Genomic DNA, 21953 nt, shown 5'->3' with positions numbered 1-21953 from the left:
GTCTATTTTTATTAAAAAAGAATATTTTTCTTATTCTATGCTACATTTTTTTCTACAAAATTTCTACAATTTCAGGACAAAAGGACTTTTTAGAAGATTCGCTACTCTCCTCATCTGTCAAAATTTCACATAATCAAAGTAATCAAGGAAAAGTAACGTAAATATTATCGTGAAAATGTAGGAAAATAAAACTTGTTATCTCAATTATCAAATATTCAATTTATTATATATTCTAAACAAATTAAAAAGCTATAATATCGATAATACAATACGTGGTAACTTGAAAACACCATTTCCTATGATATTTTCAACCCGGACCAACGTTAACTCTAGTAGATGATCTGCACTGCTCACATTCACAAATTCCTTGAACCAAAACAGGACTTTGTAAAATCGGCTGAGGTAACTGATAATTGAATAACGGCCAAAAAGGATATAAACTGAACGTTTTGTTTGGTATGAAAGAAAAACTGCCAGTATGAGGTACCAGGTAAGGTTTCGAAGATTTCGCTGTAGCATTTACAGGTCGGAATGCTGACGTGGAAGCTTCAATATTCGATTGATGATCAGAATGTTCTTGATTGCTGTTAATATTAACGTGTTCTATAGCTTTACGAAGATCGTGGTTGCATCTGAAAACGAATGAGAATTCTCTTAATATCCCAACGCCTACATTTAAAACATAATAAATGAACTTTGTCTACTTTCATTATATCTATGAAGAAGAAGTATCTTTTGAAGAGATTATTGACGATAAAAAAGGACTACATATAATCACCCCAGAAGAAATGACAGTAGCCATACAGAAATTGAGTGACTCAAACGATACATGGACTGAAAGGTGAAAGTTTGTATTACATATTGAACCCTTGCATAAGTCCCACTCTAATTTCATGAAAAGAATTGTACATACGATCAACAGTAAAGTCTTTGATAAGATGTAGCACGAAGGCCTTTTCTTCAAAAAAATATCTTACTAAAGATAAAGTTTTAATTAACAAGCAGACAATTTATAACCAGAATTAATGGAGAAGTCTCCCGATTGAGTTTGATGTGCCACCGACCTATTAATTTATTTATTATCTTCCTACGGCATAAATTACTTTAACAGGAACATTTGTGGGTGGTACAGTTATTTTATCCAGACACGACGATCCAGCAATTGTGATAGCTCACTTTCAATACCACTTAAGTATTTTAGAAGATTGAACAAATAGAAAATAGAAATAAATCCGCAAAAATAACATTCAGTTTGAGAAGGTACCAGCACCAGAAACGTTATTTTCGGATATATCTGGATCTAAAGTTTAACTGGAAAGAGCACATGCTCAAAAAGAAGAAGAGAGAGAGCGAGAGAAATGCTTTATTGTCAAAAAATTTTGTAGACAAAAGCTTGAAAAAAATTAAGAAATAAACAAAACTAAAAATAGTTAAGTAAATATACAAATACAATACAATACAATGCAAGAAAACTATAACGTATAACAAAATTACCTTTTAAAATGTATATGTGAAATTTTTTATATGTAATATACATACATGTTTATATTGTCAAAATCAGATAATAAAACTAACTACACGGAAATCCTAAAATAAATAATAATTTGTATTCAAAATTAATAACAATTATATGTTATTATTAGAATAAAAGTTATGTATAGAGTAGAAAGGATTTCACAGTGGATATGGCCTCAAATTATTGAGAAATGCGGGATTTGATTTCAATTATCAAGTGATTGTGCATTTTTTGCATTGTAAAGTATTAAGCCCTAACTAATTCTGAACGTGGAGTAAGTAGATAAAGATTGTGGCTCGCAAACGGATTTAAAGATGAATGAGGAAGGAAAAGTTAACATTTTTAATCTTTTATAGAAGCCCAGCAGTGAGCCCTGCTGTTTATTCCGAGTAAATATCTACCATCTCTCTTTTGTAGTTTGAATATTCGCTTAAATTGTGTCGCACTCAATAAGGGCAAACAGTTATAGAGGTGGATAAGTTTAGTTCTTTGGATACTGATCTTAGCGCAAAGCAGGCAGAACTTAATTTTCTAGATAAAGCGGAGATGTATAATTCCCATTTCGAATAATTGTCTACAACAACAACACGAACACGTGGACAGGATGACCAAACTAAGATCTTACGAGACGATAAACCAGGGACACGACGACATTTAGGGAGACCTTCAAAAATATGGATTAATTCATGGACATCAACTTCTCAAGGATGACAAGTTGGAAACTACAGACCTAAGGCCTACAATCCCTAAAAATTTTCCAGATTCAACTACGTCAATGGTGATGTAATTTAATAGACTGCAAATTATGATAAAACTTTTGTTTCAGAAACGTTGAGACACAGAAGAATCGCACTATGATTTAAGTGTGATTAGGTCAGTAGATATCATCCAATCCTAGTATCGTGAAATCAGAGTTGCTCCAAGAGAAACTAGTTTAGTCTTCAAAAACACAATGTCGTTGATAAATAGAAGAAACAAAATAGGGCCTAGTACTGAGCCTTGAGGCACTCCTTACAAGCTGACATCTGTTGGTGAGGTATGACTTAAATCATGCGAAAGGTGTTGTTGCAGTGGAGTGATGGTTGCTTAGGCTGGAGTAAACATTATTTAGGAGGGAGAATATGGCAGCATTTGTGCATTTGATTGTTTATTAAAGTGGTAGGGTGATTTAATGTGCATTCAGGCAAACTCGAAAACGCTTTTAATGTAAGCCCATCAGTACCGGAGGAGGATTAATTTTTGATGTCAATAATTGTACTGCGAGGCTATCCTAAAACTATGGACATATAGAAGAAGCTGTATAAATTCACATTAGCATCAGGTCCAAATTAAAAAAAAAATTGGTGCAATGGTATGTAAAGATCTTTGCATATCGTCAATAACGAAAGATATCCAGAAATATAACAGTAAATATAATTAACGACTAGACGGACATCATGTAGAGAATTTCTCATAGTTCTTAAATGTAGAGGGCCCTTCCCTTATCGTCCCAGTTATTTCATTGTCAAAGGTGTGAAAAAAATATTGTGTTTAAAGAAGGTAATTTGATTGAAGAAACCAATATGTAAACTACCTTTTTAGAACCAATTCCAGTACAGTCCTCTTTTTAGTCGGAAAAAGTTGAGCCAGCATATCTATAGAAGCTTGACTGACTTCAACCTCTTCTGAATTCCTAATATCCGGTGAAGCGTTGCAGTCGTTATCGGCGTTCGCAGATTCTGGTTCGGGTGAAGTAACCTGCATACCAAAAATACGTCCAGGAGGTAAATATTCATATGTCGCTCCGCTTTCTTTAGCGGCGAGGTGTAGCGCAATCGCGTCTTCCGCTGCTTGTTGTCTTTTTAAAGCTACCTTTAAAAAATAATACGCAATAATTTCCAATAATACATATTTAAACGAAAATGCTTGTTTTGAAGCAGCAAACGTTGGATCTATTCCAAACATTACAATGCAAACCTCCATTTGAACCTGGCAGACTAATATATTAGGGATCTTAAAAAACTTATCAACATTTTGAGTTGGAAAGATCACTTTAAATGTTAAAATATGAATAAAGTGATACTTGCAGCTTTGTGGACTGTTTCAAAATGGGTCGGTTAAGAATTAGAACGATCAGGACGTCAGACAAGACTAATGAAATGATGAATGGACTAACAAACTTTGAAATATTTTGAAATCTAATTCAAAATCACGTTAACTAAAAGAAAGACCAACAGTCCGAAAAATGGTATAGTGACTGAATGGTTCTTTTCTTAAGTCTTGTTAATACAGTCTCGGAGAACGAGTGTTTTAAAATTTTTATTAATGTTGGTGTCGATCGTTAAGATTTTTGATGATCTCGATTGCCTGCAACGATTCATAGCAGACATTTTTTCGTTAAAGGAAACATGATGTAGCATCAAGGTTGAAATAAGGATTGACAGCCAGGATGTTCAGTAAGACTGTATAAAATGAAAATCTTTTACGAATTGAAAGATCTAATTTATTCCGATCCAAATTTCATTACTGGAGATGATAATTGGGTCTATAGCCATGATCCTGAGGGTTCTCACTTTCATAAGATGACACTGGAATATTTGCATAGAAGAAGACTTGAAAAATTGCTTTTTTCTTTGTCATGATAATGCATTATACCAGAAGTCGTTTTTGATTAGAAAGTTTTTGGTTGCTAAAAGTCTCTAGAAGTATCGCGAAGTATCTTCTGGATAAACAATCTATACAAGTGTCTAGGGAAATCAAAATTGATTCCCCCGAAATAAAAATAAGTATTAATAGACATATTATGTCGATTTACTCTAAAGTCTCGTTCAGACGGTAACATTCATGTCGTGGCATCAAATGTTGTGATAGCGTTTGACATTCGACGTTATGACACTAGGTGTTCACACGTAGCAACAATTATCAGAAATGGCGGAATTCGTAACTGCAGTAGAGGAACGAATTAATTCGAAGTTGAGGCAAAAATTAAAAAGGCGAGTGTGGTTAAGAAAGTGGATTAGACGTAGGAACACATTGGGTGCATCAGGAACACTGCTGAGAGAATTGCAATTGGAGGACCCCAAGACTTTTTGCAATTTGCAGTTCAAATTCTTCGTTTTTTTGGAAAGGAAGGCGTGAGCGAAATTATACCAGTGGGACTTGGATTTATAAATTTCATCAACACCAGAACCAGTTATCATCGATTTTTTCTATCCTTAAATGCTGAAGTTGACTTTTCCCATAGACAAGGGTATTGCTGGTAACATTCCAGAAGTTTATCAAACGAAGACATGATCGAATGAAAAACAGCAGATTCGCGCCAAAAAATACGTATTGTAGTATCGGACTCTCAGTACTGTCACCGTCGCCGATGTTCAAACGATGAAACAAGCTAGACATTTGATTCACTGCCGCGATATCGCCGGTGTCACTGTGTCGTATATCAAAAATTTTGGGTATGCGGTACTAGCGTCACGACACTATGACATCGAGACATTCAACTGTTCAGACAACGCATTAGGTGCCACGATAAAAAATGTCATTGTCTGAACGAGCCTTAAAAGAAAATTGATGATGTTTCGAATAAAAGTTTGCAAAAATTTCAAAAAAAAATGAACGGAATACGGATCTGCAAATTGCAATTTTGTGATTAATGCGAACAGGACAAACTACAATATACAATGTTGTTTAAAAAATTTATACACAGTGTTACTTTGGAATATGCCCAATAGAAAAAAAGGTCTTCAGTAGAGCAAATATGTCTGGTTTTTAATTATAAACATGTCATCGTATGCAAAAAATTCTTCTGTTGAAATCATCATCAAGAAGCTGTTAAATAATTATTTTGATATTATGAAAATAATGTTTTGCTTCTGCTCATATTTCTATTAAATTCAGAGATGAGCAAAGTAAAAAATCTCTAATGGACTCCAAAAGGCAGTAGAGCCGGTTTATCAGGTTACAGGAAAACCATCGATGAGGTGGAATTTGTAGGGTTGTTGTAGGATAGAGCAGTTTTCTCTTAGGGTTTGAGGAAAGGGGCTACCTAGTAGTGATCCAAGGGGTTAGGACGATGTTTTTGACAAAGAAATTGTTTCATTCCATGGTAAGAATGACATGAAGGGCTTGGAGGTCATTTAGATGGACAAGAATAGGGATAACTTCAATATTGATATAAACGGTGTTACTGGAACTGAACAGGAATTTCTACCTGAGAATAGACTACTCGCAAGACAAGAGTTTTTTGATGAGTTAGTCGAGTAAGGTGCACTAGACGTTTGCTCTATATTCTACTATGGGGATGGATGTAGGTTTCATACGTGTGAAGTAAAGTAAGGTCCAAATTTTCCTCCGAGTGTTTTGATGAGACAGACATATCGTTCAGATCATCTATCCAATTGTGAATGTGAATGAATCATCCGAAAGCCTTGACTGGAAATTTTGAGGAAGAAGTAATTCGCTCTGGGTATTAGTATGCTTGAAAACTTGGGTTCTTTGTGAATTGAGATTCGCCCTACATCTCTACACTAATACAGAAATTGACTCAGAAGATTGGAATCGTAAGCTGAGAAGCATTACTGCGGTCATCATCATCATCATCTATCAGCCATATTCCATCCACTGCTGGATATAGGCCTCCTCTAGTTTAAACCATCTATCTCTATCTTGAGCTGTATGTATTCAATTTCCTACAATTTTCTTTACATCGTCACTCCATCTTGTTGGCGGCCTGCCTCTACTTCTCTTATCCATTCTTGGCCTCCACTCCAATATTCTTTTCGTCCATCTATTATCCGTCATTCGGACTACATGGCCTGCCCATTTCCATTTCTTTTGGGCTATAATTTCAATAATGTCCTTAACGTTTGTTCTTCTTCTTATGTTCTCATTTGAAATTCTATCCCTTCTCGTAATTCCCAACATTTCCCTTTCCACTGTCCGTTGCGCCACTCTCATCTTTCCTGCAGTTTGTCTCGTGATGGTAAGCGTCTCTGCCCCATAGACATCACAGGTATAACACACTGCTCATATACTTTTCTCTTTAGGCTTATTGGTAAGTCTGAGTAAGTCTCAAGGTACTACTCAACTTGCCAAAAGCTATCCATCCTAACTGTATTCGACGCTTTATCTCGCACGTTTGGTTATCTCTTCCTATTCTCACTTCATGGCCTAGATATTTATAGTTATATACTTGTGCTATCTCACCTCCATCGATAATTATGTTATCATTTGTCACCAGATTTGTCATAAATTTGGTTTTGTCTAGATTTATTTCTAGGCCAACACTCATTGTGGTTCTTTTCAAATCCGTGGCCATCTGCCGAGCGTCTTGCATATTGTCGGTGATTATGACGATATCGTCTGCGAAACGCAGGTGGTTTAGATACTCACCGTCGATATTTATACCTTTCCCTTCCCAGTTTAATTTTTTGAAAGAGTATTCCAACACACATGTGAAGAGCTTAGGAGAGATAGTGTCTCCTTGTCTAATCCCGGATTATCCAATAGTTGCCAGAGTCGCCAAAGATGTGTGAGGCCTCGTATTATCATGGTGGAACACTAAACGTTGGCGTTTTTGTTTGATTGCTTCACCAGCTCCAATTATTGTTGACAGTAAACATCAGAATTGATCGTTTGATCCCCATCACAGCTTTGCAATCCCACCAAACTAACAGCATGAGCTTTTTTTGTTGTTTTTCAGCTTTCGACGTGGTTTGTGCTAGTTCATCGCTCATTTTTCATCACCAGCGATGATTCTTTTCAAGAATTTAACCCACAACTAATAGCTTTATTAAAAATCTGGAACTACTTGTTTCTAATCAATTATATATGTTCCATTTTGCTCAATGAACTTTCACCATTTTTCTTTCAGCTTCATGATAACGCTTTCATAAAATTTCTGCTTTCTATTGGCCAAAAACTGAACCTTGTGCGATTGAAGGTCATCGCCATTTGTGGAAATTTGACCATTCAAAGAATTCTGCAAACTTCCAAATAAATGGTAATCAGATGGTGTCAGATCAGTGCAGTATGAGGGATGTAGTATCGCTTCCCAGCCAAGCTCCAATAATTTCTCACGAGTTGCCAAAGATCCACAGAGCTACTTGTAGAGTATGTCCAGTTGAAAGTATAATATAAAACCCCTGTCATAATTTGTTTGATTATGACTATAATCGCATTGATGTTGTTAACTCTTCTATAATTTTCCTTTTTTTATTTACGGTAATAAACATTTCAAGCTAAATACAGGGATTGAAAATAACGCCTTTATACCTGCAAATTTGCGCTCGATGCACCTTCTTTTATAATCTGTGCGCTGGAACCACCGTGCGCTCGGTTCACGTGTGCTCGATTCATTTATTCGATAGCGGAGATGAAAATTAAACGACCACTCACGGTAAAACCAAAAATATGATTTTCTCCTTTTCCCCTTCTTTAAAGGTGGTGGTTAGATTTCGTAATAGATTATAGTAAATAATCCGTAGTGCATCAAAGTTCGATATATCATCAAATTATAATGTTGGAACAAACCTATTATGATTTATCACCGTAGCTTTATAAGTTCATCGAATTAGGTAAATCCATTATTTTTGTTTTGTCTACTAGAATTGAAAGAACTGTATCTAAATATTGAGTCAACACAATTCGGAATCACGTCGACTACCCCTGATTTATATCGTTATCATTAATTTTTGCGATTCTCTTTCGTTTGTTTACCAAAAAGATATCCAATACCATTTTAATGGAATATCGATCAAACACTTCATAATGTCAAAATATCCAATTACCAAAAGATATTCATAGATTTTATACAAGGTCGTGAAAGAACTGATATGAATACAATAGTTTGAATGTTATATGTATAGAGCGAGAAAATTAAAGGCGACGGTGGTTTTGGCAAAAAAATAGCACCTACCAAATCTTCAGTAAATTCTCGCCATTCTAAGATAACCGTTCTCAGTAGAAATAATCTACTACGATAAGTTTAAAATATTACTAATAAACACACTATCTAAACTACAGTATACTACATTTGGTATAGTGGTAATCAATGGCGACGCTAGTCACCGCGGAGCCCTGCGCGAGGTGATATTTGTTGGAACTACCTACCTCGGACTTGGTCAAACACAAGACAACAACAATTGACTTACCGTTTACGTATTGATATCTGATGCTATTTATTTTTTGACATTAACATATTATTGATTATATATCAGTAGTCGTTTTTCAATTACATTGTCAAAAGTTCTAGTTCTTTTTTAATTTGAATTTAACCCAAGATATTATGGGTCAAGATTTACGTCAACTGTAGACGTGCCTTAATCTAATTTGATTGAGACTGTGTGAAAACTGATCAGGAGCACATTAGGATCACTTGATTTTAAGGCTTCTATTGAGAAACTGGAGGATCAAAGGAACTGGTCGCGTTAGAAAAGGCAAATCATCTTCTTATCGTAAATGGTAAGTCGACATTGAAAGACTTGAGTAACTTTATTAAGGGAGTTTCTCTTTCAAAAATACTTAACATCACGAGAGATTATGATCGAATTCTTCTCAATGTTCCACGAACGATAACCGTTGTGATCACCAGTGTAGCTCACAAACAGGCATGGTATACTTTTCTTGTCCATTTTCCGCCTCTTCTCCTTAGGAAAATCGCGAACCCAATGGTCTTCCTGGTGGCACTTGTTACACTTGGACCGTTGACCCATTCGCTGTTGGGAAAAAGTTTTTTAACCGCTAACACCATCATCATTGCACTCCTTTTTTGCTTCAGTCGCATTTTGGCAAGAAGTGCTACTTCATCAATTGACTCCTTGCTCTGCAGACGCATTTCAATTAGTCTCAAACGTTCCGTTAAGCTATTGAGGGTTCTGTCTTGAATAGGAACACTCTCCCCATATGTTTATTGGGCAGACAGAGTTAAATTCAAAGTAGGGGGAGGGAGAGCTGACATAGACAAGTATTTTTCGTACCATTGATGAATGTAGCCAAACAAGTAGAAATCCGACTTCTACTTCAGGAAAAACACCCGGCAAAATTTGGAGAAATCATCCTTCAAACAAAGAAAGTAACGAGACCCTCCTATTGAGTCATCCTGAAAAGGCCCACATATATCCGCATGAATCCATTCACCGCGTTTCTTGGGCCTGTCGTGACGATCATGAAGTGGGTCACAATGATGCACAGCCTTCACAGAGATCCACATCATCAGGCAAAGCAAGTTCAGTCCTCTTGACAACTGACTTCACATGCAGCTTATTGTGATGGCAAAGACGATCATGCCACAACTGCAGTTAATCAACAGGTGACGCTGCAAGAAGAACTTCAGCAGCCCTTTGGGTAGCATGAAATTTTTTAGTTCAGAGCATACAGACCATTAGACATTTTTCTTCCAGTCAACCGCGTTTGCTTGTCCTTGGTCAATCTACAGCCAAACTTATTGGCAAAGAATTGGTACCCCTTTTCCAACGAGCGACTCACAGAAAACAAGTTCTGGTTCACATTAGGCACGTACCATATATCTTTTAAGTGGTTTGTCACTAATTTTCCATGTTTTTTAACATCCACAAATATATCTCCCTGTCCGTATGCCTTGATAACATCATGTTAACCAATCTGGATGTACCTGTCTGGAAATATTTGAAGGAATCGAAGTATTCTTGTGTCGGCCACCCATAAAGTACAGTCTATCTAAGTCGTATGCTAAAAATGTTCACAGGTCAGAGCATGTCCCTTGTTTTCATCTGGTTGTTCACTCTAGGCTTTATTCTTTCGGCTGTTAGGACAATCGCGAGCCCAATGATCTTCCTGGCGGCCCTTGTAACAGGTCAAATTAGGGAGACCCTACACCGGAAAATTTTACAAATTTAGTGAATTTTGAGCCTCTTAAGAGTACTTTTTGTCAACGTTATGTCTCCATCTTGTAGCTGTAGTTGCGGGGTTTCGGAACTCTGTGTTGTCCATTGGTCCCCCATGCCTGGCATCAGTGTGTACAGTACAGCTCTTTATTACATACAGGTTTTGAAACCGAGATCAATGTCTACATTGCCACATGGTTCTTATATTGTCCGGGTTTTAAGTGTTTGAAATAGCCATTGCGCGGCGCTGCCTATCTTGGAATGGACTTGGGTAGGGTAGGGATGAGAATTTTGACATAAACCTAAAATCGGCGAGTGCGTTATACAGTATCACAATTATTTCGTGTTTTTCATGTCAATTATAATTCATTTGAAATTGAACATTTAATTTTTCTGTCCCGCGATAACCGATCTGGCGGCTACAGAGCGAGGTAATCAAGCGCCTGTGAAATGAATCATCCCAAACTACTCTCGTTTCAAGACCTGTTTGTCTCTACATAACCTCCGTCGCGTTTGAAATTCAAATACTTAGTGGTTGCCATTTTATTTTAATTGAACTATCTCGTATCGGAAATATTGCAAATTAATTGTCTATAATGTTTTCTTGAAATGTACTATCATTATTATCGATAATTGATAATAATGTCCATTGAAAGTCTGAAACATATTCCAGGACATCCTAATAGTTCAAAACAAGAAAAGAAACTCAATAGTCTTGGAAAATTGCGTCCAAATTACAAGAAATTCATAGGACGAAATCATTTGCTAACAAATGTGAAGGTTAAGTAGGGTAGCGAACATTATAGGCTTATAGAATCAGGACAAGTCGTATGATATTGGACCGTTGACATGGATTAGTACTTAAATTGGAATATCAGTTTCAACTTCGTTAGCTTTGGCTATCCCAACGACAATTTTAAGATTTCCACTTGAAACTAGAAATACACATTTCTAAAATATTTTGAGGTGTACTAAGCGTGACAACATAAAGAAAAGTTTTTTTAAATAGGACACCATATATATATATATATATATATATATATATATATATATATATATATATATATATATATATATACATTATATATTTTCTTAAAAACAGTCAATTTTAGAGTGTACATTATCAGACATAATTCGAAGGAATATAATGGTTTTATAAGATGGTAAAATAATATTCTGGATGTTCCATTTAAAAAAAGGAAGTTTTTGTTAATTGAAGTCTCCTGAGTTAATGCTTATCTAAAAAACACCCCGAACCTCAAACGAAACTTCTACTCTGTTCAGACATTTCAGCCATCCTTTACCTTCGTATTTACCAAACAAGTTTAGTTACTTCTCTCTTATTAAAAGTTTACTAAGCAGCATTTATAGTGCACCAATTTTCTTTAAATCTTCATATTTTTCGCTCCAGCTTGGCAACGTCACAATTTATGGGAAAAGAAAAGACAGGGCTAGATACAGAATTTTACACTAAATTCGATGGTAAACAAATATATAGGGTGTCCTATTTAAAAAAAACTTTACTTCATGTTGTCACGCTTATGCCGAACACCCTGTATACCTCAAAATATTTTAGAAATATGTATCTGTGCAAATATAACAACTTTTATTCAAAAATTATTGCACTTCCACACTAATGGGGCACCCAGTATGTCTCTAAATAACTTACCTGGGCTGCCATTATCCTTTGACGCTCCTTAATAAGACCACATTTTTGACAATTACAGTTTTTATAAATACAATGTTTCTTGTGTCCTCGCAAAGTGGATATCATACCGTGATTTCTGCAACGAGCACATTTTGGAACTCTTCCAGGTTTTGAAACAGACGCCATCTGAAAGTAACCAAATCATCTACGGCATATAAATTGTAAAGCAGTCTTTGCTAGCTATATAATGAGCGGTTTCTTATTGGGAACGTGGCAATGAAACACCAAAGTGGACTAACTTTAATATATTTTCCGAGCTTTCGAATACTTATGTATTCATCGCTTGGTACTCAAATTATGGTCAAATACAATATAAGAAATATGTATAAATGCATAACAATAATAAAATTTTACTTACAATAATTAATTAAGATTTCCGGTGATTTTTGATATTAATAATGCTTGTAAAAATTTTTAAACTCATAGAATTCAAAATTCAATACTTAAATTAATGTTGATAGAAATATTGATAAATTGAAATATTGATTCTGGTTACTACAGGAATTTTCATTTTTGATTGCTTAGATTTTGAATGACGTTGAATTTTTATAGGTTAGATAAGGATAAGTGGTAATGAATAATGTTCAATATTGATTGGTAAATTTATGAATATTGAATATTCAGTGCCTAGAATATAAATGACAATAAATTTTATAGGTTATGTCGTTATAAGTGAAGTTGAAATTTATATGTTAGTTGGTTGTTAATGGTGTTGAATTTTTATAGAATTTGTTGTTTCAAAATCTAAAATATGCATAAATTACACTAAGGTTATTTAAATCAGTTTTCTTATTAATGCATTGATCATTTTGAGCACTTTATGTTGTTTCTAATACTAAACATTTTTTGTAGTTTTTTTCAGTTGCCAAAACTTTGGCAGATTCATAATTCATATTGTGTCCTTCATGACTCGCTAATGAAAATCTATCAGGACATAATCTGCTATCACTCTTGTGAGAAGTTATCCGACTGACCAATATACTTTTTGTCACATACATTAAAGTTAGTCAACTTTGGTGTTTCCTTGCCACGTTCCCAATAAGAAACCGCTCTTTCAACGATATAGATGGGCTAGATTACAACAGCTGAAGGCTTCGATGACAATGAGAGGGAGAATCTTGATACCCAATCGTCAACAAGCAAAGCATTTATCACCGTTATTCTTCAGATATCAAGAAAGCTGTCTCAATAATCTTTTACATGTTTTCCAAGTGAGAAAGGTAACCTTCATCATCAGCTAAGATAGCTGCCGTAACTGTATGAGCCTCTCATTTCGTTAAATATGATATGTCTAACCCAAATACACTCGCGGGAGCGCCAACCCTATTTAAAAAACATCCCAGTACAAGGTCTGTAGAGGTAACAAATCCTATCAGGATTATCCAAAATCAATCGAATCCAATAATAAAAATTCCTAGCCTAAAAAAAGACTCAAAGTCGTCGGCAGTTTTTAGCAACTTCAGGGGTATCAAGGATCTCCAATCAGATTGGGAAGGTAATACAAAAGATATGAAAGCAACCATTGCAGCGAATGATTTAAAATTGACATAAAGATTCTTAACCGCCCATATGAAATGTTACCAACAAAAAATGACGCGAATAACTCTAGTTTAAATGTCCAACAAGTAAACGGAATTTCAAAAATAAGTATTAGAATCAAAAGTCCTTAACAACAGGTTCAATTTGTAAAAATAATCGGTAGATGCTACACTTCTGGGGAAGAGCAGCGGGCAAATCGAAAAGAAGCAGGATAAGAAATGACAGAATAAAACAGATAATGGAAAGTAGACACACATTAATCGTTGACATTTAAGCCAAACAGCTAATCTGGTGTGGTCATGTGCAAAGAATGCGTTCATTAAAAATAAAGCCACAAATCTCCTATAAGTAAAATGAAAGATAACGACACCGCAAATATCACAATCATCAAAATCAATGACAGTAATAAACAAGTTGCTTAAGCTGCCAAGAAGAAAATGGTGAAGATAAGGTTCGCTGTCAAGTTTGAAATCAGTGGACTTTGAAGCTTGAGCTAATATTAGGATATACCTGACAAACTGGATGAATTTTTTTAAATAAGCACCAGATCATTCATTACCAATAAGTTATCTAAAAAGGAATTTTGAAATAGGCATTCCAAGAGTGTTTTGCATAGGCTGCAATGAATATGGATTTAATGGGAACCTATCGCAAAAAGCTTTTAGAGTCAATAGGTATACCTATCAGTCACCAAAGCGAAGACATCTATATCGTTTACAGCGACAGGATAATTTTACAAAAATGTATGAATAAGTTGACTGCTATAAGAGAACAAATTGGTATGTTTATAAATCAGACTTCTAAGATAACATAAATAACAAATAAGAATAAGGAAAAATAATTGTGGAAGTAATTAATACTTACCAAGTAGGTATCTATATATTTATGTAACTTGAGTAAGTCGTTTTTGGTTAATCTTCACATATCACTTCAACTCTGTTTCACCAACTGAATAACAAATCATTTTCAAAGAATACAAGAATAGAATGATACGAAATAAAGATTTTTTTCATGTTTCAATGCATCATCTTCATTTCAGCCAGTAACATTTTAGAGTGCCGTCCCATTCTTTGTATAGGATGGGTTCGCAACCAATCGGAGTTATGAAAACGTATAACGACCGCCCATTTTCAGGAAGCTAGGAGTATAATTGAAGAAATTAAGGATAAGATTACGTTAGATTATATTTCAGATCGGCGTTGTTTCCAAATGTACAATTTAATTTATTTTTAATATCATTTTGTAAATACGTCGTGTCATCATTTGCAAAGATTTCATGTAGTTTGTGCCAAATTGTTTGATTTTAATACAAATTTTATTTGAAAAAAGGCAAATTTCACTAATTTTATAAATGTGAGAGTATTAAAATAATGAAGCATTCGTAATCTATAATTGTATTACTTCTAAATAGTTGAAAGATTTTTGGAAGTTATACCTCGAATATTTTCGTATGAAATAACATTTGTAGGTATAAATATCAAAAATACTTATTTATGGAGGGGTAATATTTACAATGAGAAGCTTCTTTTTCTCTTTTATCTTTAATTCCAAAAGAATTGTTTGTTCTCGAAACTTCTCCCTTTATCTGTACCCATACTAGTTCAATCGGATTTGGTTCGCAACGATATGATGAAGAGCTACCCACCGTCTTTCCAAGATTTTCCGCAATTTCATATTTTTTAAATTCCTCCCTGAAGGTAAAATGGTGTATTTAAGAAAAAACTAATGGTAATCGAAAAAATATGGTAATTTTATACTTTCGCGGTCCCCTTGTTTTTTGGCTATAGATAAACGAAAAATCATCCGATTTCGATTAATTTTTTTTTAAAATCTTCGTTTTTACGGCGGATTTACGAAAAAAATTATAGGAATATGAAAAAATGAAAACTTATATTGGTAGCCGGGCTTTAAATGTTCATGAGAATGCACTCATTCACGCAGGGCCGGATTAAGCTAGGAGCTTGGGGGGCTATAGCCCCGGGCCCCAGGTCCAAGAGGGCCCCATCATTTGGAAATCATTCTGTATTTTTTGATGTGTTGATACCACAAATCTAACGTATTGATATTATTTTGTGAATTTTTCCGGGTTTTCGAATGCCTTAAGGGGGCCCCGTCATTATTTTAGCCCCGGGCCTTATAAATCTTAATCCGGCCCTGCATTCACGTACTTATAATTGTTGATAACTTTATTCCAAATAATCAGATAAAGTTGTTGTATTTTTTTTTATAATCTCCACAAAAAAATGAACAAATTTTGAAAACAAACTTATAGAAAAATGTTGATTTATCATGTTGTTACAATTAGAAATAATAGGGACTTATTGAACTGCGATATAGTACTAGCAGTAATAAATCCGGCATTATATTGACATACGCAAGCGCAGTATAAATTTAAATAACAGAAATGCTATTTAAGGTACTGCTAGACTTAAGCTATGTAGGAATAAAGAAAGCAGTATTTTTCCATTTTCGCGCGATGGAAAAGAAAACAAGATTAAGATTTACTTTCGAAGATGATTCTGCTCAGGGAATTTATTACAAACAACCTAATCAATCTAAATATAGACAACCTACAATAATCTGAAATATATATATATTGAGCTCAGCTCATAGTTTGAACTACTTTTTGTTTTTTGTTATCATTGAGACATTTGTTATAGGAAGTACCTTATGGAACTAAGCCCAATGTTTCATGTGCATAAAATACATTGGAGATTATAGTTTTGCTATGGAATGATGGTTAATTTTAAATCTAGGCTAAAAAATAAATCAGGTGGGACATCCATCTGATTTTTATTAAAATTTGGAGATTATACACTTTGGCACCAGCCCCCTCATATTTATTCACAGATGTAACTTACAATCGCTTAGAATAAATTTTAATTGTCAGTTTGCGGTCAGTATAGATGGACTTACTTCTGCATACATACTCATTTTTTCTTGGGTTAACCAATTCAAATTGTTTAAATTTTATTCCTCTTTGTTCAAGGATGATATTTGTTGTGGTTTTAATAGTTTGTGGTATTGATTGTGTTGATCTTCCAAACATCTTCCTCAGTTCACTTAACCGTGCTTCTTAAAAGAATGCACAATGCTGTTAAACCTAAAATAAATATTAAGGGTGTTCACAGATTTTTTTTATTTCTCTGACTTTCCCTGACCAGATTAGAAAATTCCCTAGTCATGGTAAGGTGTTTATTTATTTAGAAACAGTGATTGATTTAAAATAATAATAATACTGATAATAATAATAATTAAAATATTATATTATAATCAAATATTGTTTTTAACATTTTTCTTCAATTTTTATCTGAAATAAAATTCGTATAGGACTAAAATTTGAGTGATTCATGAAATAGGTCCCAGCCAGGTCCTAGGGTCAAAAATGGGATGAGGGGGTAACTACTACTTACCATCTACACGATCACCAACCCTGAAATAACTATTTCTGGAATTCTTAGGTGAATTCTAAATGTTCCCTTCTAAAGCGGAAAGAATTCGGAATTTCTTTATGTTTATTATAATATCAAAAAAACTCTATCTCATCATCATTTCCACCTGCCAAAATTATGGTTTCCAATACTTCTTCCATTATCAGGAATAAATAAATTATGAAAAAAAGTAAACACTCACACAACACCTATTTGTAGGGTAGAAATAAAAACAACCTTAAATGAGAGTGTCAATAGCTCTCTTTATGAAAAGCCCGTTAAAGCTTAGCAGTATAATAATAAGGGATGTTCTTATTTACTTTTAGCACTATATGGCGGTTCAATAAGTCCCTAATAATAATTTCTCTTAAAATTATTAAAATCATTAAAGTTACATGGACAAAAACATTCTTAAAATCACTTATTGTAATCAAGTGTACAAGATTAAAAGTTAACTTTGAGAAATTAAAAATTTTCACCAAAAAAAATGGTACCTTACTAAGGTTGACTATTAAAGAGAATTTGGAGTTGGTCGAGGAGCGGGGGAGGGTCTGTTTGAAAAGCAAACCTGAATTTTTAGCACACCCCCCTAACTTAATCGTACTTAACCTTTTTTTGGCCCAGAGGAGGGGGGTGGAAGCTAATGCCGTCCTCATAACGGGCGGGTGCAATGCTGTGAGTTTGTGTGGGACCACTAAACCACTGCCGCTTCAGTAGTTATTGATATATCTAGTTAGACTTGGGCTTATTTCTTTATCCTCAAATGCCTTGACTATTTTATACCATTTAGCCGTATTGAAAGCGTTCTTAATGTCCACAGCCACAATTACTCCCCACTTGTGGCCTGTATATTCCTTTACCCCCTTTAAATCCTTTATTGCCGACACCGTACATCTTTTGGGTCCGAAGCCATGCTGGTGGGGAGATAGAAGATTTTTGCCCTCAATCTCCTCCGCTAGTCTGTTTGCTATCGTACGTCTAGGTAGGTCCTCTTTCTGTTGTTTGGGCTTTTCCTCTTTATTACTCCCTTTGTTTTTATCTGATATCGAACATGTCTGTGGTGGGTGTATGGGTTGACATGCTCTATGCACCAGTTAATGATCTTATTGTAGTTATTGGTGTGGCAGAGACCTAACCTAACCTAACCTAACCCAACCTAACCTATCCTAACCAATATAAGCTCTCATTTTTATTATTCCAATATTTTTTTCTCATAAATCCGACATAAAAACGAAGATTTTTCGATTTTCTAGAACCAAAAAGCGAGGGTACCACGAAAGTATAAAATTACCAGAAATATATCATTATTCTAGGAACTTCTCATGGAATATACTTATTAGTAATCAGTCTACATTTTTTTATAAATCACTCTTTAATTAAATCAGAAAATAGTAAGATATTGGATGATTTCCAAAAGCTTCGATACGGTCCATTTTGCCTTTACAGAAAGGTAAAATGGACCACGTTAAAGGGCAATATTGACGGAAATTCACAGTCTAATCTGAAGAACACCTTTCACATACAAAACTCGTGTTCTTATCGTCGTCGTCAACTTCGGTGCAACTACAATCTGCCCAGAGGAGACAAATGGGGCATTGCACCCAACCTTCGTTCGATTAGGAAAAAAGATGAGAGCAATAGAAGCACTTTGTTTGTCCCTTCTTTTTTGTTGTTTTTTCGTCTTTGTTCCTTCATTAGTCTTCTCTCCAGTTTCCAGATTAAGATTCTTCTTCACTCTCTTTGCTTCAGTTGCTTGATATGTCATATTATTTTATGGGCAGATGTTTTCGGAAACGGCATTATCGTTTTTAAACTAACAAGAACTTCTTCTTTATTCCGGTCGGCTATAGGTGGATTGGCTTCTGCAGTTAATGCTTAGATTAGTAGTTCTTCCGATGGAAAATTTTCTACAGTATTATCAGTTGCCAGTAATGTTGGAGAAAGTGATACCTACATCTCTGAATATTGTGCCTGGTAAATCTGACGTCTGAGGCACATCCACCGAAGTAGACAGCTAAGGCTCGATTATGATGAATTCCTTGACTATTGCAGAGTACTGAGTAGCTCGTGAAGTGGGTTCGTCATCAATCACTTCTTGCAACTTTGTTTCACGTAACTGAGATGGTCCACTGGTAATAGGTGGCTGGGATTCGTTAACCCAGCCTTTCATCGTCTGTTTCACTGTTATTTAATGCGATATCAGTTGTAGAAGTCACCAAAAAATACTGCTGGGAAACGATTCCGATTTAAAGGACAGATGCATACACATTGTAAGGTGTTGTCAGTGTAGCAGTTTTCTGAAAAAGCTTCTAAAGCCACTTACTTATTCATCTTTAGTCAATTGGTTGCAGATTCTGTATAATAAGTAGAAGGAGGCTTCATGAATCCCACTTCTAAGGGTTGAAAGCAGTGAGTGCAATGCGGCGGAAATTATATGCTTGCTCTGATGCCAAATCAACATTTTCTGAATTTTTTAAGTGACTGGCATGCCTGTCAAGTAAGAGCAATACAGGATTATCTGGAGATGCTCTTGAAAACAGAATGAACCTTGCCGTTAGTATACCCTCATTCATCCTTTGTCATTTTTTATGGGAAAACGAACATTGATGGCATGTAGGATCCATCAGCTAACCAATCAGCCACATTCCTTCGAAGTCTTTCTTTCAAATGAGTTCATATATGAAATTTGGATTTTTCTACAGCTTATTAGAAAAAATTTTATGGTATGGCTATATAATATTTACTACACAAGACTTTGTGATACAATCCTTTTATTTGAACGGCCTTGGGCAAACCAATATAAAAGCTTAAGTAGATTCTACTCTGGGTAGAGCAGCAGTAGAAGCAGCGACTGCTGCTTCATTTACAAATGTAAAACATAGGGTAGCAGAGTGATCGACCAAATGAGGCGACAACTTCAGAAATGATGATGAAAATCCACAAAGCGGTACTGGATGATCGTCGACCGAAAGTGCACGAGTCCAAGGGTCCAAAAAAGGCAAAGATCGTTTCATCTGCAGACAAAGTCATTGCGTCGGTTGGTTGGGATGCGCGTTGGATAATGTCCATTGACTATCCCAAAAAAGAAAAAACTATCAGCGGCGAGTATTATGCGAACGTATTGCAACATTTGAACGAAGAAATCAATCAAAAACGGCTAAGAAGAAAGTGCTGTTTCATCAAGACAATATACCAGCTCACACATCCGTTATTGCACTGGCCAAAATTTTCTATGTTGGGCCAGGTACTTCTGGAACCATCTTCGTAGTTTGAGGACATTATTTGTTTTTATATTTACGTAATTCGTAGCTTCCAGAAACATGTATACGCTTTCGGGAGTCGCGCGGGAGTGAGAATCCGAGGAAACAAACACGTTCTTGTAGTTTGTTGGGGGTTATTAACGACCCTTAGGCATTAATAACTCTAACTGCAGTAGTTTGAAGAAATTAAGACTTTTCGGAAACTATAACCCAAGTTCAGTAGATCACCTATCAGCTGATTTTCGAACGTCGCGTGGAAATTTAACACATGATCTACAAGAACTTTTGATTCTTATTTCTTTTTTGTGCGTTATTTCTTCATTGATATTTATTTATCTGTAGCGTTCAGAAACACGTGTAAGCTTTCGGGAGTCACGTGGGAATGAGAATCTGAGGAAGCAAACACTTCAGTTTAGTTTGAGTGTTATTAACAACCCCTTAAGCTTTAACGAGTTAAATAGTAAGCTCCTAGCTACAGTTGAGACGTTGCTATTATAGTACAGACGAAAAATGAAGCTATTCATCAATTTTTTGACTGCAATCTTTGAAGTTTTGTTGATACGTTAACACTCGTAGTTTTTTTTTGCATTTTAAAAATATATAGCGTCACCCTCGTAACGATATTTTAATGCTGCATGGGAATATATACCTAATATCTTTGTAATGGTATAGGATGTTTATTTTTCAGTATTCGGGACGCCGGGCGCTAGGAAAGAAGGTGAGAGGGAACGTAAAAAAAACTTTTCGGCTAATTCTGGGTGGTCCATTCATAACATCGCGATCGTGACATGTGTGGTGCAACAAAATCTAATGGACTTGTGTTTATTTAACAAACTGACAGTAATACGTCACATATCGTGAACACACACACGATTTTAATGCTACTGTTTTACTAATTTAGTTAGATATTTAATAGACTCATCGCTTCGTAATGTAATATATATACTTAGTGCCATAATATATATATATATATATATATATATATATATATATATATATATATATATATATATATATATTATATTTCGAAAGTGCCGTTCTTCAAAGGGGAAATCAACTACTTTCCTGGCTAATGCCTCGACGAAATTTGAATTATATCTTTGTCAATCGATCTTTTTGTCGATATTAACATCCCCAATGGCTCCCAGTTGCAAGGAGACGTTTGTAACCACTGACTAGTTTCGAATTTATTACGTCTAATGCTAGATTTCTACCTGACCAGTGGTTCGCAGTTGGAAGTGAGGATTGCGTCAGTTAGCGTTCGTTGGGAAATGTTTAACTACATGAACCAAATAGGCGCGCCCTTTGACGTTGTCTTCAGTTTGGGTCTCATGCCCGAACAAGAGTTTGTTATACCACTCTGATGAGACGTAATAATGTCGAAACTAGTCAGTGGTTACAAATAAAAATTTGACGTTTCGACTACTTTCATTCTTTATCGAAATATTTTGATACAGAAGAGACCTTTCGATGTTGAATAATTACGAAATTCAATATTTCGAAAATATATTCTACCCCCAATGGGGATGTTAAGACCGATAAAAAGGTCGATTGACATCATGCCCTTCAGAGGAGATGTATTTCAATATTCGTCTAGGCATTAGCCAGGAAAGTAGTTGTTTTCTTCTTTGAAGATAGGCAGAATACATTTTCGAAATA

General features: G+C 35.1%; 1 protein-coding gene across 1 annotated transcript; it reads right to left on the bottom strand.

Annotated features, from left to right (window-relative positions):
* Positions 1-279: 279 nt before the first annotated feature.
* LOC130445413 (doublesex- and mab-3-related transcription factor dmd-4-like) lies at positions 280-14544 on the bottom strand. Its single transcript, XM_056781016.1, has 4 exons — positions 14468-14544; positions 12026-12190; positions 3090-3367; positions 280-632 (listed from the first exon to the last, which is right to left on the bottom strand). Exons 2-4 carry the CDS (start codon positions 12188-12190, stop codon positions 308-310), a joined length of 768 nt encoding a protein of 255 aa, XP_056636994.1. The 5' UTR covers positions 14468-14544; the 3' UTR covers positions 280-307.
* Positions 14545-21953: the final 7409 nt, after the last annotated feature.

Source organism: Diorhabda sublineata, chromosome 6 (genome assembly GCF_026230105.1).
Source record: "Diorhabda sublineata isolate icDioSubl1.1 chromosome 6, icDioSubl1.1, whole genome shotgun sequence".
NCBI lineage: Eukaryota > Metazoa > Arthropoda > Insecta > Coleoptera > Chrysomelidae > Diorhabda > Diorhabda sublineata.
The sequence above is the reverse complement of the archived record's forward strand: the minus strand, read 5'-3'. Positions and strand labels throughout refer to the sequence as shown.